The 25,930-nt window shown below is 41.7% G+C and overlaps 1 protein-coding gene across 6 annotated transcripts; it reads right to left on the bottom strand.

Annotated features, from left to right (window-relative positions):
- Positions 1-2: 2 nt before the first annotated feature.
- On the bottom strand, positions 3-24,509 carry LOC111853357 (NLR family CARD domain-containing protein 3-like). Of its 6 annotated transcripts, none has more exons than XM_023830183.2 (12): positions 24,037-24,509; positions 21,642-21,802; positions 17,122-17,211; positions 16,876-16,906; positions 16,567-16,654; positions 14,715-16,476; positions 14,112-14,285; positions 11,352-11,519; positions 10,242-10,415; positions 4,752-4,907; positions 4,176-4,222; positions 3-2,538 (listed from the first exon to the last, which is right to left on the bottom strand). In XM_023830183.2, the coding sequence occupies exons 2-12, from the start codon at positions 21,776-21,778 to the stop codon at positions 2,012-2,014; spliced, it is 3,354 nt and encodes a 1,117-aa protein (XP_023685951.1). In that variant the 5' UTR covers positions 21,779-21,802; positions 24,037-24,509; the 3' UTR covers positions 3-2,011. The 6 variants fall into 6 exon arrangements, with proteins under 6 accessions (XP_023685951.1, XP_023685941.1, XP_023685925.1 ...); XM_023830173.2 differs by having other exon boundaries at positions 14,715-16,473; positions 16,867-16,906; XM_023830157.2 differs by having other exon boundaries at positions 16,867-16,906; positions 21,642-21,813.
- Positions 24,510-25,930: the final 1,421 nt, after the last annotated feature.

Raw genomic sequence — 25,930 nt, forward strand, 5'->3', positions numbered from 1 at the left:
AATTTTACATTTTCTAGATGGTTTATTTAATAGCATGTACATATTTCCAGACCTTTTTTGAACCCAACAATACAGTTTGGTTGACAGCGTTCAAACAGCATTTTAGCACTGAAGATTTTTGTAATGGTTATAAACTTACTAATTGGGGCTGTGAGTTGGTTAAGACTAGAGCCGGTTACAGTCAACCATAATCAGCGGTTTGGGAACATTTTGGTTTCCCATTAAAGTACACCAACATTGGAGATAGAGTAGTTGATAAGACCAAAACTGTCTGTTGGCTCTGAAACACCAACCTCGGATTTGCTGCTGGAAACCCATCCAACATGCTAACTCATCTGAGACAACATCATCTGAGTGTGTGTATAACCAGAGCGAGGCAGAAACCGACTCTGCAGAAGCCGACTCTGCAGAAGCCGACCCTGCAAATCAGTCCCCCTGTGGCATTTAAGGCTTTTGCCAGAAAGTTCAGACCGGGCTGAAAAATAACTATGGCTATAGGGGTGTTTATCGCCACAGATATGCAACCGTACTCTGTAGCAGGAAACACAGGATTTGGTTCATTATGACAGTTGCAATCCAGTCTTATTTTATGAATTTTTATTTATTTTATTGTACATATTCCATCCGTTTTCCATACCCGCTTGTCCTATGCAGGGTGTCAGGGGGCTGCTGTCGATTAGCAGGAAAATCGTGGAGCTTCCAGACAGATGGGGTGTCTGTACTTTGGTTTACAGCTGCTTCTAATTGTGTTTGTTTTTGCAGGTTTAGTAGTAAGTCATTTCAAAACAAATTAAGTTTTCCCCGCTGTCCCGAAATTGTACCATGCTGTGGACCCAAAACCAAGTTTTCTATCAAACCATGAATTTTGTATAACAATACACCCCTATTCCTGACCCATTTTTAACAGAAAATTAAAATCATTTCACAGACAGTAAAAAATTGTGCTGTGGGGGCCTTGAGTTTGAGATATGTGGCGTAGGGGGACAATCTGGACAGGATGCCAGTCCATGCTTGGCACAGGGACACATCACACACCCAATCATACAATATAGGCGATCTGCACATGCCAGTCAGCATAAGTGCACCTCTATGGACTGAAACCCACCCAAACAAGAGAGAACATGCAGACTCAACATACATGACAAGTTTAACCTCTATTGTATTTGTTACTTTTTTGGCAGGTCATCTCATTGTATGATGCAGGCATCATAGAGCTAAGACAGCTTGACTTTAACAAAAGATAAAAAGACAGAATTGAATAACAAATTGGGAGACACAGTGGTCAGCACTGCTGTCTCACACCTCTGGGACTGGGGTTCGAGTGTCCGCCATGTCTCCATGTGTGTGGAGTTTGCATGCTCTCTGGGATAGGCTCCAGACCCGCACGACCTTCAGTAGGACAAGCTGGGTGGGTGAATGGTCAAACACATTGACAATACAGCCTCGTGTTCCATTAATAAGTATTAGTGTTATAACTTACCAAAGTGAACTAATAGTCAAAATGCAATAATATTCTGCAGAAAAAAGCACGGTGCAGCTAATATGTGTTTCTGTTACTATTGATAGGAACATTGGTATTATGACTCTGGGTATAATTAACAATACATGGCAATATATTGTCTAATAATACACATTTAAAGAAAGGTATGATGGGGGGGTATTTCCTATAAGATAGGCATAATGTGAATGAAGAAAAGAAGGAAGAGTCACATGGTCACAGAAAAAAATAATTCAAGCTCCACTCACACATACATGGAAAGATATAATACTTCCTAACTCTAAATGAAAACCTCATGTTAGATGTCGTATTTTATCACAAATTGCTGGTGTGGATGCTGGTGTTTGCTCTAGTTTATTATTTATATTATTGAAGCTAATGACGCCTTTTCTCTTTTGCTCAGCATTAGCGTTGTGTTTGTGTGCTAACATAAGCGCGGGTCACGTGCGGGTGTTTGTGTGCTAACATAAGCGCGGGTCACGTGCGGGTGTTTGTGTGTTCGGACCCCCACAATCAAAGCTGGCAGAGTGACACCGTGGAGCCCCAAAGCACCCAGAAGCCTGGATAGAGAGGCTCAGTGAACTTGGTGGTGAACTTGTACAAGTGGGTCCTTTTCTCAGAGGTAACACTGTAGAAGGACAGAGTGCCGGCCTCCCAGTCCAGGTACACGCCCACTCGGCTACTGGGGGGCTGGGGGACGGATACGGCAGCGGAGCTGTCGTGCCACACAGTGTAGCTTTTACCAGAGCAGCTAAGACTCCAAGATGTAGCATTGAATCCAATCCATGTGTCATCTTCTTGTCTACTGGTCGTTCCTTTATAAGCCATCCCTATCCAAGCCCCTTCCCCATCCCACTCCACCTCCCAGTAACAGCGACTGTTCAGTTTCTCCCTGCACAGCACTTGGGTGAAGCGCTGAATGGTTGGTTGATCGGTATCTGCCCTCCGGTCCCCTCTCTCATGCGTCACCTTCCTGTTCCCCTCAGACAGGATCAGGCATCTGTGCGCTGTGTCCGGGTCCAGAGTGAGCGTGCAGGCGTCTGTGGACGGGGAAAGTCAAACACCGTCACTGATGCAGCGATGCTATAGACTCCCAGGCAGAAATTAGTTTGCATCAGCTGGGAAATCACACACACACATGTTTGTAATCATATCTTTCTGGAGACCATCCATTCATTTCTATGGGGAAACCCTAATCCCAACAAAGATAACCTTAACCCCTACCCAGCCCTATACCTTTGCCATAAGTAACCAAACAAAATACAAGACTTTTTTTAGTTTTTTGACTGCATTCAAAGCAGTCAAAAAGCAGTATAAAATTGAGGTTATCCAAATGGGGACCTGAAAATTGTCCCCAAAACTAAGGAAGGTTTTAGAAGAAATCTAAGAACACAATGTTTGACACTAAGAGCACAAATTTACACGCACAACATTTACACACACAATTTACACCAAACACATAACACACGCAATGCCAACAGGCAAGGCCCAATCTACCATTTCAGGGGTCCTAGGTTGACACTTTGTTGCTTTGGTGATTTTCACATGAAGACATTAAATGACCCCCTCCCTGGTACATTCCGCTGGACTCTCTTCTGCTGGTCTGGCCCCCTTCTGCTGGTCTGGCCCCCTTCTGCTGGTCTGGCCCCCCTTCAGCTGGTCTGACACCCTTCTGCTGGTCTGACCCCCTTCGGCTGGTCTGGCCCCCTTCGGCTGGTCTGGCCCCCTTCTGCTGGTCTGGCCCCCTTCGGCTGGTCTGACCCCCTTCGGCTGGTCTGGACCCCCTTCTGCTGGTCTGGCCCCCTTCGGCTGGTCTGACCCCCTTCGGCTGGTCTGACCCCCTTCTGCTGGTCTGGCCCCCTTCTGCTGGTCTGGCCCCCTTCTGCTAGTGTGGCCCCCCTTCGGCTGGTCTGACCCCCCTTCTGCTGGTCTGGCCCCCTTCTGCTAGTGTGGCCCCCCTTCGGCTGGTCTGACCCCCTTCTGCTGGTCTGGCCCCCTTCTGCTGGTCTGGCCCCCCTTCAGCTGGTCTGACACCCTTCTGCTGGTCTGACCCCCTTCGGCTGGTCTGGCCCCCTTCGGCTGGTCTGGCCCCCTTCTGCTGGTCTGGCCCCCTTCGGCTGGTCTGACCCCCTTCGGCTGGTCTGGACCCCCTTCTGCTGGTCTGGCCCCCTTCGGCTGGTCTGACCCCCTTCGGCTGGTCTGACCCCCTTTGGCTGATCTGGCCCCCTTCGGCTGGTCTGGCCCCCTTCGGCTGGTCTGGACCCCCTTCGGCTGGTCTGACCCCCTTCAGCTGGTCTGACCCCCTTCGGCTGGTCTGACCCTAGGCAGCTGCCTAGTATGCCTATGCCTAGATCCGCCCCTGACCACTGGCAGCCAATAACAGAGCTATTACACCTGAAACCCCCCCTGAGAAACTGCTCAGTGTCGCATATTGAAATTTGATGGCTAATGTGAATTTCCTCATATTTTAAATCCTGTTACAAGGGATTGTGAGAAACTCTCAATTGCGAAAAACAGAGCTCAGTATTTGGTAAAATGTCCAAATGGCCCATGTGTTCAAGTCAGTATCAATCTAAGTTCCCCAAGGAGCATAGTCCTCTATCCCAAATTTCTCTTCATTCTATCCTTCCCTGTGTGGGCATCACCATTCGCAGCTATTTGTCCAGAAGGTACTCACATTTAAGCAGTCCTGGTCGGAGTCTGCATTCCCCACTGTGATTCACACTGAAGGGGAAGAGAGAGAGGGGTGACCCAAAGGCACTCACAGCTAAAACATTGCATAATGCGAGCCTTATATTGTACTTTCCTGCTTCATATTCTAAATCACCAAATACTTATGTGCTGCTCTATGGAACAGTCAGCAGAGAAGTAAACAAATTGTAAGATACTGTTAGAAAAGAATGAATTTCTAATATTGCCAAAAAAAGTTGAATATGTAATGGCTGTTATTAACATAAATACAATTTGATGACCTAATCGAATTGCTGAATTTATATAACAATGTCCACTTTTTCTTATTCCTTTGCTGCCTTCGAAATCACTGCTGATTGGTTGAGCTGCAAACAGCCTGTAGGTCCTGACACTCACTGTATATACTGTTATGACATCACCCTGATTGATTACAGAAAAAGACTAAACACAATTTATATATCTTCTTTTCTACACCAGATTGGAAAAATCCAAGGGGCATTTGCTTGGTTAACTTCAGTGCGCAACATCCCCCTGAAGCAGCATATATACAGTTGACACCCACTTTAGTTTTTCCAGTTTACAGTTGGGATCCTGTAGTGCTGTGGAGTCTCCAAGGTGATTGTAGCTCAGATCCAGCTCTCTCAGCTGTGAGTGGCAGGAACACAGACTGGAAGCCAGAGTGGCACAGCCTTCCTGTGTGACATGACAGCCTGCCAGCCTGCAAAAACAGGTGGATGAGGTAAAAGATAATATCACCTTACACAACTGCTTGCTGATGAAGTGTCTCTAGAAGACTCGAAACTTCAGTTTTCAAATATCCACATCTGCAATGGGCCAACTGACCTCCTTATGATTGTGATACTTGCACGAGCAATTTACTGCTGACCAGATACAGAACAATGGCACAACAGTCATTAAAAATGTTAAATAAAATATATCACTATCTTATGAACAAAATAGAACTGCCAATATCAGCACTTCAGAACATTCGTTACACATTATTATATAAGAACAAACATAAGAACATAAGAACTATACAAACGAGAGGAGGCCATTCGGCCCATCGAGCTCGCTTGGGGAGAACTTAACTAATAGCTCAGAGTTGTTAAAATCTTATCTAGCTCTGATTTAAAGGAACCCAAGGATTCAGCTTGCACTACGTTATCAGGAAGACTATTCCATACTCTGACTACACGCTGTGTAAAGAAGTGCTTCCTTAAATCCAGTTTGAAATGTTCTCCCGCTAATTTCCACCTATGGCCACGAGTTCTTGTATTGGAACTAATGCTGAAGTAACTATTCGGTTGAACAGCATCCAAACCTGTTAGAATCTTATAGACCTGGATCATGTCCCCCCTCAGTCTCCTTTGCTTGAGGCTGAACAGATTTAGCTCAAATAACCTTTCCTCGTATGACATTCCTCTAAGACCAGGAATCATTCTTGTGGCCCTACGCTGCACCTTTTCTAAGGCCGCTATGTCCTTTTTAAGATATGGTGACCAAACCTGTACACAATATTCTAGGTGAGGTCTCACCAAGGAATTGTATAATCTTAGCATTACCTCCCTTGACTTAAACTCCACACACCTGGAGATGTACCCCAACATCCTATTGGCCTTTTTTATTGCTTCCCCACACTGGCGAGAATGAGACATGGAAGCATCAACATACACACCAAGGTCTTTCTCATAATCAGCTACCTTTATTTCAGTAGGTCCCATAAAATACCTGTACTTTATATTTCTGCTCCCTACATGGAGTACCTTACATTTGTCTATGTTAAATTTCATCTGCCAGGTGTCAGCCCAGTCACTAATTAAATTAAGATCCCGCTGTAGCTGCTGAGCCGCTAGGTCAGTATCTGCTACACCACCCACCTTGGTGTCATCTGCAAATTTCACCAGTTTACTGTATATATTGGTGTCTATATCATTTATGTAAATTAGGAACAAAAGTGGTCCTAAAATTGAACCCTGCGGTACCCCACTATGAACGCAGGCCCACTGTGACATCGAGCCTCTTATAACTACTCGCTGCTTCCTATCCGTTAACCAGTTATCAATCCAAGTCGCTACAGTTCCTAAAATACCTGTCGCTTTGAGTTTAAGTGAGAGCCTCTTGTGGGGAACAACATCAAAAGCCTTTTGGAAATCTAAATAGATGACATCATAGGCCTTCTTATCATCAACTTCCTGAGTAGCTTCCTCAAAAAACTCCAACAGATTTGTTAAACAGGATCTACCTCTCCTAAATCCATGCTGGCTATCCCTCAAAATGTTATTTGAGTCCAGGTAATCTACCATTTTCTCTTTGATTATAGCCTCCATAACTTTACCAGTTATACAAGTTAGACTGATTGGCCTATAGTTTGACAAATTACTTCTATCCCCTTTTTTGAAAATGGGCGTTATGTTGGCATGCTTCCAATCAGAAGGTACCACACCTTCAGATAAGGATTTTTGAAACAGTAATGTTAAGGGTCGGCAAATAATATCCCTCATCTCTTTTAACACTATAGGTAAGATGCCATCAGGGCCCTGTGATTTATTTATTTTGAGCTTAGCTAGGCTTTGCAAAACATCAGCTTCAGTTATATATATATTAGTTATAGACGATGTTGAATTAGTAATAAGAACTGGTAAGTTACTAGTGTCCTCGACAGTGAATACCCGTGCAAAACTATCATTGAACTCATTTACTATGTCAATGTCGTTTTCAATTATAAGACCCTTACTATCCTGCAGATTAGTAATTTCAGCTTTTAGAGCTCTTTTAGAGTTAAAATACTGGAAGAAACTTTTAACGTCATCCTTAGCCTCCAATGCGATCTTCCTTTCGACATTCCTTTTAGCTCGTCTAATGTCATTTTTTAATTCAGCCTGTAGATTTAGATACTCTTGCTTTATTATGTCATCATCAGTTATTTTCCATCTCTGGAACAAAGCCCTTTTCCTCCTTACTTTATACTTTATGTCCCTATTAAACCACCTAGGTTGCAATTTCCTAGATTTATTCTTGCTAGAAACAGGTATGAAGTCCTCTTGTACTTGCAATAATGTGCTTTTAAAAAATTCCCATGCCTCTTCAACAGTTTTGTTATTTAACTCCATCCAGTTCACGGTTTCTAGTTTTAATCTCATACAATTGAAGTTAGCCTTCCTAACATTATATATTTTTGATTTGGACTTTGCTCTTCGGGCACTAAACTTAACCTCAAATTTAACCATGTTATGATCGCTACTGTCAAGTGGTTCTAAAACATCTAATTTACCAATCCTGTCCTGGTTATTAGACAAAACAAGATCAAGAATGGCATCTCCCCTGGTAGGGGTGTTAACAAACTGAGTAAAAAAACAATCCTGTACTAATTCCACCATCTCAAGTTCATTTTCAGAAGAGCCAGCAACAATGTCCCACTGTATCCCCGGTAGATTAAAATCACCCATAACTACCACATCATTTTTATTGCTCATAATCCTAATATCACTGTATAACAATCTGCTTTCCTCAGCAGCTACATTGGGTGCTCTGTAACAAACACCGACAATTAGGCTATTTGAGTTTGTAGCATCTAATTTTACCCATATAGCTTCCGTACTTTTACTTATATCAGTAAGCTCCCTTGCCTGCAAGATTTCCTTTACATATACTGCAACACCACCTCCCTTCTTACCTATACGGTCTTTACGGAACAATGTGTAACCATCCATATTATATTCTTGTCCATCCTTATCACTCAACCACGTTTCAGTTATTGCTATAATATCATAAGAGTCCGATGAGATAAGAGCCTCTAAATCATGAATTTTATTCCTAATACTCCTGGCGTTTAAATACAGACAACAAAGGGTAGGCTTATTACAGTGCCTACTTATAATATGATTTTTTTGGGCTTTCCGTTTCCCCCCAGTTACATACTTAACTAACCTCCCTGCCCCCCCAGTCCCTAGTTTAAACATTCCTCAACTACTCTACAAATACGCCTTCCCAGTACACTGGTTCCCCTCCGGTTCAGATGCAACCCATCCGGCTTGAACAGGTCCCACCTGTTCCAGAAGGTCCTCCAGTGCCCCATAAACCTAAACCCCTCTTTCCTACACCATCCTTTTAGCCACGCATTTAATCTCCTTATCTCAGCTAACTTAGCCTCACTTGCGCGTGGCACGGGGAGTATTTCGGAAAATACCACCATGGACGTTCTGCTTCTAAGCTTATTGGCGACTTCTATAAATTTATCCTGCAGAACAGCCCTTCTACCCTTGCCTATGTCGTTGGTGCCAACATGCACCACGACAACTGGATCCACCCCAGCTGGGGCCAAAAGCTTGTCCACACGATCTGGAAGGTCTCCTACCTGGGCACCAGGCAGGCAAGACACCGTACGGGACCCTCTATCACGCGTGCACACATAACTGTCTACTCCCCTAATAATTGAATCCCCCACTACCACAACCTCCCTCTTTCTGGGGGGAGGGGGCTCCTCAGTGCCCAAGGGCCCACCTGCTTCCCCAGTCCCTTCCGGCTCTAAAGCTGGAAGCACCTGAAACCTGTTAGACACAGACACCTCAGGTGATGCCGCCTCTGTAACGTGTGTACGCCTTTTCCTGCGTCTACGACCTACGGTCACCCAGCTCTCTCGACCTCTCTGCTCTTCATTCTCCCTCCACCCCGTTAGTGGCGTACACACCGTCTCCCTAAACGGCGTATCAACTAGCTCATCTAACTCACTGTTGCATTGGATGCGAGCCAGTTGCTCCTCAAGGTCGCGAACCTTGACCATGAGTGAGTCCACTAGCTTACATCGCTCGCAGATGAAGTCCGACTGGACACTAACGTCCAGAAGGGCAAACATCTTGCAAACGCAACACTGAGCTGGCCCCATAATTAACTAACTCACTATGACCCCGTACTCCCAGCCCAGTAAATTTATATAGTGTATTTAACTATAAAGATTAATTTGCGTAACAATAAATGCAGTAACGTGCGGAGTACACTAAAATAAGTTATTACTTGTGTTAAAACGGAACTTAATTATTATTTTATAAAAAATTTTAAACCTGATAAACTTACTACTACTTACCAGAAGAACTTCTGCCTGAACCAAGTATGAACTAAAAACAAGGCGAAATCGAAGTTGCTCTTGGGAGGTCGAAAAACCACAAAAACCCCCTCACAGCAGGCTACTGCCGGAGCGGGAAAAAAGTGGAAAATGTCCTCCCGGCCCCGACTGGCGACCGAGCAAAGCTCAGGAGCAACTGTCCTTTTCCGACGCTTGGTAGCGATACCGACGTTAGATGTTATTAGTTATAATCGCCCCGCGGGTGTTTGTTACGGAGTTTAAACGCGGACAGAAAAACGCCGCGCACGCGACACCCGCAGCTCTCTGTCGGTAATAATCGCGCTGTTGATTAACAGACAGGACAGACAAGCACTCACGCTGACCGAAATAAGAACAATAAATAGAAATAAACAGCCACCCACGTAAACAGGTAAAGCACACAAACACTCAAAACACTCCAAAAAAACAATCCCAAACAATCGCTGCAGCTCAACACCACTCTCTCGCAGCAATCCCAGCAATCCTCGCAGCAATCCCAGCTGCAAACATATAATTATATAATAATATGTATTATGTAGAACTAATGACCTCAGTATCTTCAGCTTCATGAGAGAATACCCCAGCAATACTAACCTCAGAATCTCCAGTTTACACTATGGACTCTCCAGTAATACTGACCTATGTGTCTGGAGTTTACAATGTGGATTCCCCAGTAATACTGATCTAAGTGTCTTAAGTTTACAGTATGGACTCCCCAGTAATACTGACCTAAGTGTCTCGAGTTTACAGTGTGGATTCCCCAGTAATACTGACCTAAGTGTCTCGAGTTTACAGTATGGACTCCCCAGTAATACTGACCTAAGTGTCTCGCGTTTACAGTGTGGATTCCCCAGTAATACTGACCTAAGTGTCTCGAGTTTACAGTGTGGATTCCCCAGTAATACTGACCTAAGTGTCTCGAGTTTACAGTGTGGATTCCCCAGTAATACTGACCTCAGTATCTCTAGCTTACAGTGTAGACTCTTCAGCCCATCAGTGAGCAGCCTCACTCCTGAGTCCCCCAGGTCATTGTCACTTAAGTCCAGGTTCCTCAGCTGTGAGGGGTTTGAGCTGAGGGCAGTAGCCAGAGCTTCACAGCATGTATCTGTGAGGGTACTCTGTCGCAAACTAAAAAAATCATAGGGAAATTAGACTAAATATCCAAAAGCTGTTAACTGAAGAAATATTACAGGAAATCATTTCTGCAAAATTGCTATAGCAGGCTCACACCTCCAGTGTCAGAGGTTCAAATCCTGCATGTGGAGGATGCACAAGTCTCCTCCTGCAGTCCAAATACATGCATCCTAGTGGATGCGTCTAAATTGCTCACAGCGTGTGTCATTCAATGGACTGGCATCCAGTGTGCCTTACACTGCCTGGAATAGGCTTCAGGCCCACAGTACCCCATTCTAGGCCAGCAATATGAAAACAGCGTGGATCAATGCTGGTCAATGAGGCAGATGTGAACAACATACTATAGACAAATACTGTATACCCACTGTCAGGAGAAATCTAGCAAATTTATAAATACTACATGGAACAGACGATTGTCTAGATCCCTTTTGGACTATGGGTGGCTCCAAAATTCTAAAAGAAAATCTAACGGATAATTAAAGTTAAGTGTGCAATTGCAAAATTTCTTAGAACTTTGCATGAGAGTGTGACGCGACAGACCAGTAGAGGGTGATCAGAACCACACAGGACTACAGTAACCATGGTTTTCTCTGATTGGCTACAACGAGGGCCAGCAGGATGTGGCCAGTAGCCAGTAATTGTCCCAAGCAGGGGACAGGACTGCCTCCCCAGGGCCAACGCTCTCTGCCCGTGTGACTGCCCTAGAGGAACAGCCACCCCCATTTGCCCTCACCCCCTGTCTCTCGTGTGTCCTTGCCTGCCACAGCAAAAAAAAATAACCCATGGTTCCAGAGAAAATCAAGGCATTGCTCATTATCCTCTAATCAAAATTAGCACGAATTCAGGACAGAATAAAGGTATAATAATTCAATACCCAGACATGTATCAAAAACCATCTGGTATGAAAATAATCATCAAAGGAAAAATTACCTCAGAGTCTCCAATTTACAAAGTGGACCCCCCAGTGCAGTACAGAGCTGCTTCACTCCTGAATCCTTTATGGCGTTACAGCTCAGATCCACTTCTCTCAGGTGTGAGGAGTTGAGTACTGAGGCCAGTATCTCACAACACTCCTCTGTGAGGCTGCACTGTTCCAGCCTGAAGGGGATACAAGGTGGTCATACTGTTTAGCCAAAGAAAAATGCAAAACTGACTTGTTGTTGGCAGCATTTCAAAGATTTACACCCAAGAATGACTGTCACAGAGTTCTAACACATTTACCACTGAATTGTATTGCTTTTTATTTACTGGCTATCGCAACAAGTAAATTTCCCCAGTGTGGGATCAATAAAGTCTTTTTCTTTCTATCTATCTATATCTATCTATCTATATATCTATCTTTTTTTTGGCCTTCTCATACAATGATCCACTGTAACTTTAAACGGCTGAGTGATTAGAACCTACAGCATCCACAGATTACTGGCCAGCACAATATGGGAACTGTATCTGAGATTTAACATATTAACAGGCCATGTACTGTATGATAGGTATATTCCTATTGCTTGTGGTGATGCTCGAGTCCCTCCCTCTGATGGTGATACTCTCCTCACTCGTTCTATTTTTATAAAGCTAACCCCGAATTCTTGCTCTGCAATGGACTGGCATCTTGACCAGGCTGCAGCCCGGTCTTGAGATCTGGCCAAGATACACAGCTGGAAAATGAATGGGCGGATGTATACATATACACAAAATGTATGACATTTATGATGTAATCATATGCATGCGTGAGACTGTGTGCATCATATTTGATATAATACAGCTCTTTATGTTTTTATTGTACAGTGCCTGACAAAAGTCTTGTCACTTAACCAAGTTGTAGGAACAACAAATAATAACTTGACCTGTAGTTAATCAGTTGGAATCAGAAATGGCTTATAAGAAAGGCAAAGCCCTCTAGATTATGCTTATTATACCAAAATAAAGTTTTTCATCATTCATTGAGTTTTGTCATGTAATTAGGACAGAAAGGTCAACTTTTGCCTGGACAAAAGTCTTGTCATATACAAAAATAATGTAGAAATTATACATATACTTTATTTAGAATACACAAACATGCTACAATGACATCAGAACATAAAGTCATGATGCCTTGGAAGAAAGAATTAATAACATGTATGACTTCCATGAGCTTGGAGGACGGCATCCATACGTCTTGGCAATGACTGAAATAACTTGTTGATGAAGTCATCTGGAATGGCAAAGAAAGCAGTCTTGCAGGACTCCCAGAGTTGGTCTAGATTCTTTGGTTTTGTCTTCCAAGCCTCCTCCTTCATCCTACCCCAGACATGCTGAATAATGTTCATGTCTGGTGACTGGGCTGGCCAATCCTGGAGCACCTTGATCCTCGTCAGTTTCAGGAACTTCAATGTGGAGGCTGAAGTATGACAAGGAGCGCCATCCTGCTGCAGAATTTGCCCCCTCTTATGTTTTGGAATGTAATGGGCAGCAAGAATGTCTTGATACTTCAGGTTGTTGATGCTGCCATCCATTCTGCAGATCTCTCGAACACCCCCATACTGGATGTAACCCCAAACCATTTTTCCTCCACCAAACTTGACTGTTTTCTGGGTGAATCTTGGGTCCATGCAGGTTCCAACAGGTCTCCTACAGTATTTGCAGCATTTGGTATGCAGTTCAATGGATGATTCGTCAGAAAAATCAACCTTCTGCCACTTTGCCACTGTCCATCCTTGCTGCAAGCTGTGGGCCTTGGCAAATTCAACACGGTTTTTTTGTTATGTTCTCATTAATGCTGGTTTCTGTGCACTAATTCGGCCATGGAGACCACTGCGTGCGAGAATTCGAGAAACTGTTCTTGTAGACACAGTGGTTTCTGGTGACCAGTTCTGATGTCGCTCTACTGCAGTTGAAAAAGGGTTGACCCTGGACTTTCGAAGCAACAAACGGTCCTCTTGAAGAGTTGTCTTACGTGGTCTGCCTGACCTGGGCTTGTCATGAACATCACCAGTTTCTTCATATCTTTTTTTAATCCTCTCCACTTGATGTTTGGATACATTAATGACATCTGACACCTCAGCAGACTTGGTCTGTGGTTGAATCTTTGGCATGTTGTCAGAAGCCAGGCTGCACTTCAAGTGAAGGTCTGGTGTGCTGGGGTTCTTTTTATACACACCTGGGATTATGTTAATGATAGTATTTGTCACAGGTGAACCTCTAATTTGTGATTGGTTGAATCATTAAAAGACGACAAGACTTTTGTCCTTGCAAAAACAGGTGTTATGGACTTTAACAAGCTGTGAACATCAGGACACTTTTTGACTGTTTCATTTTGCACCCAGTTATTAATGTGAAAGTCCTTGGCATTAAATTGATCCATTTATCGTAACAATTGATTGATTATAAATAAAGTTATATGCCTTTTTAAGTTACTATGTCCTTATGTGACAAGACTTTTGTCAATGACTGTACATTGTCCAAAATGGGATTATTAATTTGGGGATATAAGGGCAGTTCAGCATAAGTATTTTTGACGAGCGATATGTATTTCTTTACTTGTGTTTTCAGATTCACATTTAAATATACAATTTACACAGGTTTTACTTTTTACAGGTTTATCTTTTAAAGTTATTAGCTATAGATTAAAAAGTGAGTTTAATTTTGTTAAAATATCAATTTCAAGAACTGTTATATCATTTTCAATATGGCCATTGACAGTGGAGTAGTGTTCACCTCAGAATTTTCAGTTTACAGTCTCGATTCATCAGTCCAGCTGCGAGTAATTGCAGTCCTGAGTCCTGCAGGTCATTGTAGCTCAGATCCAAGTGTGTCCAGTGTGAGGATTTTAAAGCTAGGACTGAAGCCAGTGCTTCACAACAGCTCACTGTGAGTCTGCACTGGTTCAACCTGAAACAGGAAGTATTTCAATTTTAACATTAATTTCCAAAGTTCTATAAAACATGGGCAGCTCATGCTACAAATATATAAGCAACAACTTATACGACAAATACAGGTATGGCTAATTTCATCAACATGGGGAAAGGTATCCATAACAAAATCTATGGGTAATACCATATGACAGGGTTATTGAAATCAGCTCTGCTGGTTTTCCAGCCTTCCTTTACCTGTGAGTCAGGTGTGAAGCCTCTGACCAATCAGAATCAGTAATTATTAAACTAACTACCTGGGAGAAATGAAAACAAGGCCTGGATTTGGAATCGAGGTCCAGATTTGAAGAACCCTGCCATATGCTAACCAACTAATCAAAGTCCAAATGTATGTGACAAGTATTAAAGTAAGTATTTGTAAAACTGTTTTAAGAAATACAATACTTACAGGGCTACTCGGGACAGCTTGGCAACTGGAAGCAACCTCAGTAATGCATGTTCCGATCTGACATATTTCTTCAGGTCAAACTCATCCTCTACTTCCTCTGACGTCAGCAACACAAAGACCAGAGCTGACCAATAAACACTTGAAAGCTTTTCTCTTGAGATGCTGCCAGAACTGAGGTAATTTTGGACTTTATACACAATAGAGTTGTCCTGTAGTTCATTCAAACAATAGAACAGGTTGATAAACATCTTCGGAGAATCGGCGTTCTTGATTTTCCCCTCAATGTACTCAACTGTCACATTAGCATTTAGTGAGCTGCTCTCAGTCCCTGTCAGAAGGCCTTGTAATAGTCTCTGATTAGAGTCCAGTGAGATACCAAGGAGGAAGCGAAGAAAAAGGTCCAGATGACCACTTTCACTTTCCAAGGCCCGATCTATTGCACTCTTGAGCAAGTCAGTCAGTGGTCCTGCTTTGGATGTCACAGCTCCACATTTTTCAAGCAGATTTCTGTTGCTGTGTCTATAAACATGAAACACATACAAAGCAGCCATAAACTCCTGAACACTCAGGTGTACAAAGCTGTACACTTTCATTAGTAGTACCACATCCTCTTCCCTAAAGAATTCTGTACACATCCCAGAGTATCCTGAAGCCTCAATGACATCAACACCACAGTCTTTGAAGTCCTCTGCGTAAAATACTAAATGTCCTTCCCCCAGCTGTTTAAATGCCAGCTCTGCAAGTTTCAGGATCATCTCTTTGTTAGACTGTAGCAGTTTCACTCGGTTTGTCTCATTGGTCCCATCATACTTCTTACTCTTTCGGTGCATCTGAATGAGCAGGAAATGTATATACATTTCTGTCAGAGTTGTGGGGATTTCAGTACAGTCTTTATAAGCCAACATGTGCTCAAGAACAGTCGCTGAAATCCAGCAGAAGACTGGTATGTGACACATGGTGTAGAGGTTCCTCGATTTTTTTATATGTCTTATAATGCTGTTAGCCAGATTTTCATCTCTGAGTCTCCTCCTGAAGTACAGCTCCTTCTGTGGTTCTTCAAAGCCCCTTATTTCTGTCACCCGGTGGACACATTCAGGAGGTATCTGACTGCTTGCTGCTAGCCGGGAGGTTATCCAGAGGTTAGCAGAGTGAAGGAGATTTCCCTTAATGAGGTTGGTTAGCAAAACATCCAGCGATGTTCTCTTTGTTACGTCACAGCAGATCTCATTGTTTTGGAAATCTAGAGGAAGTCGACATTCATCCAGACCATCCAAAATTAAAACAACTTTGAGTCTACTGAGTTGATTGTCTGCAGTTTCACTTAGATCTGGAAAGTAGTGATGAAGAAGTTCAATAAGGCTGTACTCATTACCTTTTTCTAAATTAAGGTCACGGAATTTTAGTGGAAACATGAAATGAACATCCTGATTAGCTTCCCCTTCTGCCCAGTCAAGGATGAATTTCTGCACAGAGACTGTTTTTCCAATTCCAGCTATTCCTATTGATATCACAGTTCTAAAATGTTTCTCTTGTCCATATAAGGGTTTAAACAGATCGTTACAATTAATTTTTGTCTCATATTGACTAATTCCCTCTTCATTCATAAGCTCTTCTTTTCCACCTTCTGTAATGTAGAGCTCTGTATAGATATCCTTAAGGCTGGATGGATTTCCTTGTTTTGCAATCCCTTCAAATATATGTTGAAATGTTTTTTTCAGACAGGATTTCAGGTTCTGTTGGGCATCCTTTATGGCCTGAACTGCTGAAAAAAAAAAAAAAAAAATGGGGCATTTGTGACTGGGTCAGGATGACTATACGATATTGCTTTGATTTTTCGAAAGATAACTCTTACTGTTTTCCTGCCCTATTTCCAAGGACTCTTCAAGACCCTGCTGGTTCACCTCCTCTGGGATAACAGAACTTTTCGGGACGTTCTCCATCTTCTCAGCAACGGCCATCCCACACGCAGAGAGAACAGAAAAACAGAGACAAGGCTGGAACTGAACCGAGAGCCAGGGGACACGAGGGTGCACGACAAGCCTCTGTGCTGTCATGTTTGGCAAAGGATGTTTTGAAAAATATCAAATTATAATATGATTGTTCAGAGGTGCATAGATGGCAAAGAAGGAAACACAGAATCCAAAATGCAAACCTTCTGCACCTTCTTGGGCAAGACTCCCGTCTTTGATGAGCTGCAAGTCAACAGACTTTTCAGTTAATCCCATCGTCTCACTATAGGTTTAACAACCCATCCTGCTGGTCACTGTTACAGAAACACGTTTAAACATTTCATTGTTTTCCATTCATTTGATCATATTTGTGTAAATATCAAGTTCCCATTTCAGGTAAGGACTAAGCTATCACTTTGGAAGTGAAATGTAGCTCTATCACAAACCAGTAATACAACCTGAATTTGAGGAGGTTCCATGGAGGTTCCATGGAGTGATCACTTTTGAATGAGATACAGCTGTCTGAGTCAGATGAATCCTGCTGGTCACTGTTACAGAAACACGTTTAAACATTTCATTGTTTTCCATTCATTTGATCATATTTGTGCAAATATCAAATTCCCATTTCATAGAATTCATAGAACACAATTCACTCAATATAAAAAGTATAAATTGGGATTAGTCAGCACTGTGAACCCTGGTGTCACAGACAATTATCTGCATGCTCTGTGGGTCTGTATACCTGCTCACACTTTTTGGGCAGCCATCACTAAAAAACTCACGTCCACCCTAAGCTGCAGAATCCCCCCCCTCTCCCTGACCTTGTCTGCTTGGAGATTTTACACAGTTAAACACCCTGACCATATACAAGAATAATATACTTATTTCTCCAACTACCGGCAAAAAAGCAATTCTTCAAAACTGCAAATCCAAAAACTTAATTTAAATAATGGACTAATCTAATGATGGAATACATATCCATGGAAAAATTACAGGCTTTCATAAAAATAACATACTACCATTTGAGAAAAACTGGGAACCATTCTTACACATTTTACATTCTTACATTTTTGCTATTATTATTATTATTATTATCAACATCAGCATCATTTTTTTGATTCATGAATTGTATGTTTCAGTCATTGTAGACACACACAAAGACATTCCCATTGTTAAGGAAAAAGTATAGTACCCTCACAGGCTTCAAAGATATACGGCATAAAAAGAAAGGTTCCCTCTTCATTAAGCTTTTCATATATAATGTGGTTACAGTGATGCAAAGAGATCACTATTAATATGAATTTAGCTGAACAGTGTGCGTATTTCACAATAAGTGCAATGCTACTACATACTTACATCAATTAGACGCAATTTATTTGGGCAGGTTTAGTTATTGATTCATGACTTTGCAAGGCTTTCACAAGTGCGTGACTTAGGATGCAGTAGGGCTGGACAATAATTCGATATCAATATATATCGCGATATAATTTTTTTCGATAACGGTGATACGATTTTTAAACACATTTCCGATATTTCGATATACATTTGAATATTATATATATTCACCGGCTTTTAAAAATGTATCACAAGTGCTAAACAGCGCGTATTCAAATCGCATTCGCATGGTAATTTGCTGAACAACGCAGCTGTGAAATGTGATCCAGGTAAAACTTTTTTAGACAGCATAAATAATATTGAAGCATTTGTTTTCAAGCAGACTGGTAAAAGCAAAAGCAACAAAGCATTTTAGACTTTGTAAAGAAACCATAGTAACCACGTGTATGATACTTTTCAGAGCTGCGTCAGAGGGAAATGACTTGTGAATTTAATTTTGACACTGGTTAGCTTTTTGTGAAAACGAACTACAGTACACCCCGCAGGTTTTTTGTGATTTTGTGAGCGATCTTTGTGTTTTCAATGTTGGAGAATATAATTAAAGGTTTGTATCAAGAAACGACGGTGGTTTTTATTGTATACTGGTAAATCTCTGCTGTCAGTTGGTGGTATGCCTTTTGTTAGCCAACATGTATGTCGGGGCCGGCTCTACGCTGGGGCAACGCCCCCTTAAGCAAACGTCCTGCCCCCTTAAATCAAACTTTTAGAAGTTGAGGAAGAAAATAATAATTACCCACAAACTGAATATGGACAAGATTTACTACAGTAGCTGAAAAATCCACTGAAAAAGGCACAAACGAGATGATAAGTTTCACTTCTTGTTCGCTCTTTCCCTCCGCCTTCTGTTTGTGCACGGGCTCACGCAGCACTCGGCAGATCCCCCACTCACCCTCCCCCCAGCTAAACATCCAATCACTGTTAGTATGCAAATGAGCCAGTTTCTCAGTAGGCAGGGCAAAGCGAAATGAGCTGCGTGATTGCGGAAGGTTTGGAGGAAACAGCAATCTCTCTCGTCAAAATCATAGTGACTAGTGAGATCATGGTTCGAATTATTTTTGTCTATTTGGGGGGGTCTTGATCGGGGGGTACTGTACCCCCCAGTACCCCCCGATCAAGACCCCCCCCAAATAGACAAAAATAGCAGTTTGGGGGGGGGGGGGTATTAACATTTTTCTTGTTGTTTTTTTTTTTTTTAAGAAAGAACCTCACCTTGTAGGAAAATTTTATGTAAAACGATTTTAGACACCCCTAGTGTGGATCGTACCATTTGAACCACCTTGGCGCTAGAAGCAGCTTAGCCAGTCGGTTACGTCATTCATTCTCATTGAGCGACTTGTTCGTTGTGATTTCAAGATTCTTTATTCGTCACATACATAGTTATTACAAGTACAACATGTAGTGAAATGAACCCTGACCGATCCTATTTTTCAGTTTTATATTTCAAGACTCGGTGAATTGATTTTTTCTTTTTCATAACTTAGCCTACCCTTTTTAGTTTTGGTAATATTGGCAATAGTGAAAAGTGTTTTGTTGGGTTCAAATATGTTTGATATAGGCCATCCAATTAAGGTAAACGTCATGTTTTTACTTGTTTTAATCTGATGAGGAATATTTTATTTTATTTTTTGTTGTTTTACTTTTCAGTTTTCCCCCTGAGGGATTGCCACCTTACTGTAGTCAGGGGCTTTGCGTGCCTCAGTGACCCTAAGAGCTACACCAGCAGAAGCTTAGCCTTCAGGTGGGACACCCAAGTTGGACAGGTCTTAGGGCAGAGGCCTGACAAAGTGCAATCCAATTACATGACAAAAACAGTTATCCAGAGCACCACCCCACCCCTTTCCCGCCTTTGTCGCCACCATGTGCCCCCTTCACATTTCTGTCTGCCCCCTCATATATGCATGTCTAGAACCGGCCCCGATGTATGTACATATTTATAGCATGCCGATCGCGTCAAACAAATCGCGGCAATGCCAAAAACCCGTGCATGTACATTCTCAGTTATTAACGCACATAAATACATTTCAAGCACATGCTAATATATTGCTGCCATATTGGTTTTCGGTTATCTCGATCATCGGTTATCTCGACGCTTTTTGGCAACCCCCTAGGCCGGCGACATAACCGGGTTCGACTGTATATGAATAATCAGCCTGTTCTAGTTTAAATGGAAATATATTATTGTTAATAAGCTGAGTCTGAGAGTTTTATTTATTTGATAGTTTATTTCACATTTCTTGTTTGTAAAGGCTAAATACAAATAAAAAGTGAACCTTTTTTTTTTTGTACTGTTTTTATTTTAAAAAAAAATTATATAATTTTAATAGGAGGAGCCTGGAGGTATTATAGACTTTGCAAATTCAGTTTGCAGACAACCATTGTGCGTGTCCTCGGCAGTTTTTTCCTGAGGCTTTTTAATATTGTCCATATCGATATCGGAATTATATCGTATCGACCAAAATTTAAAAATATATCGTGATATAAATTTTTGCCATATCGTCCAGGCCTAGGATGCAGCAAGTATAGGAAACCCAAGCAAACATATAGATCACATACAAACTGCACAGACAAAGCATAAATGAATGTTACATTTATATAGTGTTTTACAGAACCAATGAGGAGCCACTTCAGCCACCACTGTGTATCACGCAGCCATATGATAATATATCGCTGTATTGATTTTGTTTATTGTAAATGTAGTGTTCCAACCCACAATAATTCATAGTCAAATGAGAAATGGAAAGCAAACGTTACTGAGGTGGTCTCTGCATGCTCATTCATTCCCTTTAGCGATCAAGTATAAGAAGCGGGTTTAAAACGTGCCAGATGCCCTATCCTGTGTCGATATGCAGCTTATTTTGTGTATTTTTGGTGTTCAAACACTGGAGTTTGTTCTTCAGGATGGGGATGTTATGACCCACGATAGTTCATATTGCAGCAGACAATATGGTTTGCTGTGAAATGGCAGGACAAGCGAATTGAGCGATGCCAGAGAAAGTAACGTGGTGTACGCACTGATCTATGGTGACCTTTCATTTTAACTCGTTACACTGATATCTTGCATAACTTTACACATAACATTGAGTTAATCTGTAATTTCCAATTTAAAAGCTTCTAATTTTCTTAGAAAATGGGAATTTAAAACATCAGCGTTTTCATTTAAAATATCTTAAAAAAATATATGCAATATATACCTGCTTTTTTATGTTATACACATTTGTTTTGCAATACTGTGCTGCTGTATACATTTAGAACAACTTAGTTGTTAAATACATTATATGGACAAAACTATCGAGCTACACCTCTTAATCAGGGAATTTAGGTGTTTCACTCTGACTCATTGCCAAAGATGTATAAAGTCAAGCACCTAACCATGCAGTCAGCTTTACAAACATTTGTGAAAGAACCGGTCGTTCTGAAGGGTCACTGAATGCAGGTGTTATGGCAGGAGCGACAGTCTGACCACCAAGGCAACATGCTGCACTTTCCTTGCTTTATTCATTTCTTAATTCCCTTTGCATTTCTCACCATTACTACTGTGGTTGTTTTCATTCTTGTACTGGTGGTAATATGCAGCTTATTTTACCTTGGAACACGTTTCCGCTTCCCCTGTTTTGAGGAAGCTCCTCCCTCTTCTTGTTCCATGGGAAGTTCAGTTTCAGAGGATGTTCCCTCCTCTACATGTTTTCCCAAAGAAGGTTTTCTAGGCTGACAGCCTTCCATTTTTAATATGGACAACTGGAACAGCTAAAAAACAGATAAAAACATGGCATGTTAGTCAGTGAAAATAACTGATTGAAATTATATTATGTGAGTTAATGTTATGCTGAGTTTGCATGTTCCCCCTGAGTGTGTGGAAAGGTGTGCATGTTCCCCCTGAGTGTGTGGAAAGGTGTGCATGTTCCCCATAAGTTTGCAGAGCAATGTGCATGTTCCCCCTGTACAAAATTTTATTTTTCCATAGCCAAATTCATTCTAGGGGGATATGGTTAGTTGTTGAATTTGTGAATCACATTCCTTTTATGATGATTGATGGTTAATGGCTGTTATACAATCACGTGATCTGTAATTTATTCTGATAATCCTTATAATTTGAATAGCATTCTTCTTCAAAACATCAATACTTAAACCTTAAACTAAAAAGTTTATCTTTTAGCTGTAGTCATCGTTGGTAGCGTTTTTAATAAATTAAAAATAGGTTTAAAAATAGTTTAATAAGTTATTAGCTATTTTTGTCGAAGGTATTAACACTATGGAATTCTTCCAGCACTGGATTCAATACACCAGATTTCCACACTGTAATGTCTTGGTTGAGAGAGGAATAAAGCTCTCGGCACCGCGTGGCAACTTTGGAAAAACTTTTACTTGCCAACAGGGCTGTGGAGTCGGTAGATAAATGCTCCGACTCCGACTCCTCAGTTTCTAAATCTTCCGACTCCGACTCCGACTCCCCGACTCCGACTCCTCTGTATGTATATACTATGCTAATGTATTGTCTACATCCATTGAAGGAAAGGAAGGCAACATACATGTCATTTCACCACAGAACTACTGGCTAGGAAGCCAACACTCTACTATAATGCCAGATTAAAGACAAACACAATGAAAACAAGGTTTCAAGGGTAGCGCATAGCGAAGGGGAGCCGACGGAGCTGAGAACACACCAGATGATTTTTCAGGCGTTTGACGCGTGATGACTCATTGAACGGCCGAAAAATCGGCAGTGCATCTTATATATGGGGGGCTTTAGGCTAGGTTCACAGTTCCCTGTAACAGTGCAACACGACACAATGGAAAGCGGTGCCGCACCTTACCTGTGCATTACATCCCCATATAGTGACGCATACAGTCAATGAAAAGCATGCTTCATGGTTACTTGACATGTTCGTTTTCTGGTAACATTATGCACTGCATGCATTGGGCTTTATTCTTACAGCAGAGAAGTAGTTCATTATGACTGTTTGTGAATTGGGACATTTCAACTTACTTTTTTAATTCCCATTTAAATTTAGTAGGAGTCGGAGTCGGAGTCGGTTAACTTTTTGCCGACTCCGACTCCAGGTACCCAAAATTGTCTCCGACTCCGACTCCTCGACTACGACTCCACAGCCCTGCTTGCCAAAACTCTACTCATAGCACAAACTCAAGGGCAGGGCTACTTGACTCCCAGAACCAATCAAATCACTGTGATAAGAAGAAAACTTAATCCATTAAACCCCTGTCTATTACACACACTGTTACATTTTTTTTTAATGAATTGAGTTTAAAAAAAATTCCTCAGTTTTTGTACCCCTAATTGTGTGTTTTGGGAAATACAGTGGACTAAAGATTTTGCTTTCTTGCTTTCTTGAGATGTGAACTCCATCTCCGGACGGCTGGTTTTCACCAGAAAGCGCGATATGAGGGAGTATTTCCTGTGATTCCGGCTTCCCGGCCAGGAAGACCCTTCCATTGTGTAGAAAAAGTAATGGACGAACTCTGCGATAAAGTGACGCAGTAGTTTTAATAAGATGCGGTAAAATGGGAATTGTAAAGCACTACTTTTATATTTTATGTTTTGCTTTTACTGTACAGTGTCCTTGGGTACTTTGAAAGGCGCTTCAAATAAAATGTATTATTATTATTATTACTGTAAAGCACATTGTAATTCGATCTGTTTTAAAAGTTTCAAACAATGCAAATCACAGCGCTGTAAAACGAAATAAACAGTGGTTGTTTATAAAATGTAATTTATAATTTAGACCTATAAAATTTCTAAACTTAACAGATCAACAAACATTTTCCTCTGTAAGGCATAATGGAATTTAAGTCATTATAGATTTGAATTTAAACATGTTTAAACGGTATCTGTCGGCATGAGGTGTGGCATGGCTGTTTGAATAAACTAATGCAAAATTCAGAAAAGCGAATGCTACACTGATCAGTAAATCATGCGAGTTATTTACTGTTTTAAAAGTTTTTGTTAAATCTCACTTTCTTACCGTTATCCTTCATTCCAGTTCAGGCATTCCATCCGTCAATCTGCTCGCGCAGTTTTTCTTCCAAAGCTCAAACCGAAAGTGAAATGACGACGGGTCATTTTAAGCGCTCGCTCTATTCTTGTTTTCTTCATTATTTGTCGACAGTTTCCAACATTTTCGTTTACAGTGATCTTTAAAGTGTTTTACACCAAATTAATATCTTAACAGTTTGACGGCATGGGCACTGTTTTTTTAAGTAAAAATAGAGGCTCTTTTCTACAATGTAGGCTATTTCGAACTGCAAAAGACAGAGGTCGAACAAAAGACTGAAATTAAGGGAAAATTACGCGTACATATGCAGAATTCTTATAAATAATGCCCGCGATGAGCACCATGCCCTGTCCTCGTGATAGAAACCCGCGAGATCGTGACATTGTCCATATAGCATATTTAACAAGGCTGTAACTGTTCATAATGTAATGTATGCAATCAAATTATAGCCACATTGAGCTTGAAACAAATGCATGTACAGTAAACAAAAGCATGTATATATTGCATTCAAAAAAATGATTGGGGCGTCGCTGGGTTTCAGGGGAGGTATTCCTCCTCTGTCCCCTTGAGACCACCTGTGTCTCAATCATACTGTACATCACAACTTAGACACTCTCATTACTTACTCTCTCATGACACATACATTTAGGGCCTTGGGGGTGGGCACACGGAATGGCGTCCAGAGGGCGGTCTGATCATTCAGCCTTACCTCTGGTGCCAATGCCCACTTCTCAATTTTAAGTGGCACATAGACATTGAGGGTTCTGGGGAGGGGACACCAGCTGTTAGTTGGCAGAGGGTGGTTAGCGCCATGCCCTTCCCCTGTTTTAAAGCACTTTAGAACAACAATCACCAACACCACATCTGAGCGGGCAAAGGTTCTCTGTTTGCCATCTGGAGCTGGGGGCTGAGAGGAAGAGCTGGCCGTCCGGTCAAGGTCTGGGCAGGTGGGCTTCTTGGCTGCTGCGGGGCCCAGGGTGGTCTTCTTGTCTCCACGCCAGAGGAAAAAAGGGGTCCATCTTCGGGGTCTGGTGACGGATTGCCCCTCTGGGGGTGGTGGTGCCTCGATCTGGGAGTGTGAGTGTGTGTACGGCGTTCATTTCTGTGTGTGTCCATGTTGGGTGAATGTGTGAATATTTGTTTATGTGTGCATGAGGGTGGGAAGGTATGCTTGTGTATGTGTGCACCTGTTTGCGCATGTGTCAGGTTGGGTCTACCTCCTGTATCACCAGTTCATCACTGTCCATCTCTATTTCTTCACCTTCTTGTATTGAGTTAACCTCAATTCTTCCATCCCTTACAACTTCACTTCAAAACAGATGTGCTGTTTAAGGGCACTATTACAATCAGTGAGGCTGTATAACTTAAACTTACAATTGAAAATACTCAAGTACATCCATCACTTCAACATGCAAACTTGGCTTCCTAATTGATGAACAACTTACCTTTAAAACACACACATAAATAAAAATTTCTTTTTTCTCCCTCCGTAATATTGCTAGACTCAGGTCATTTCTGTTGGTACCTGATACTGAACGATTACTCCACACCTTCATAACAATTACACTGGACTACTGTAATGCCCTTTTCCCAGTCTTCCATGCAAATCCATAAACAAATTACAGTATGTTCAAAATCGTGCTGGCTATTTTATTATTATTATTTTTTCTTTTACCAAAGGTCTCATTTTATTTGTACATTTTACTGCTCCTTAAGACCCATCTGTTCCATGATTCCTTTACTAACCAGATTGTTCTTTGCTTTAATGTTTTACTTCCTGGCCCTTGTAGTCTTATTTGGTTCTTAATTTGTAAATAGTTATGTGTAGCTTGTCACGCCCCCTCTCGAGTTTTCTGTCACGATA

This window comes from Paramormyrops kingsleyae, chromosome 8 (assembly GCF_048594095.1).
Source record: "Paramormyrops kingsleyae isolate MSU_618 chromosome 8, PKINGS_0.4, whole genome shotgun sequence".
Classification (NCBI taxonomy): Eukaryota; Metazoa; Chordata; class Actinopteri; order Osteoglossiformes; family Mormyridae; genus Paramormyrops; species Paramormyrops kingsleyae.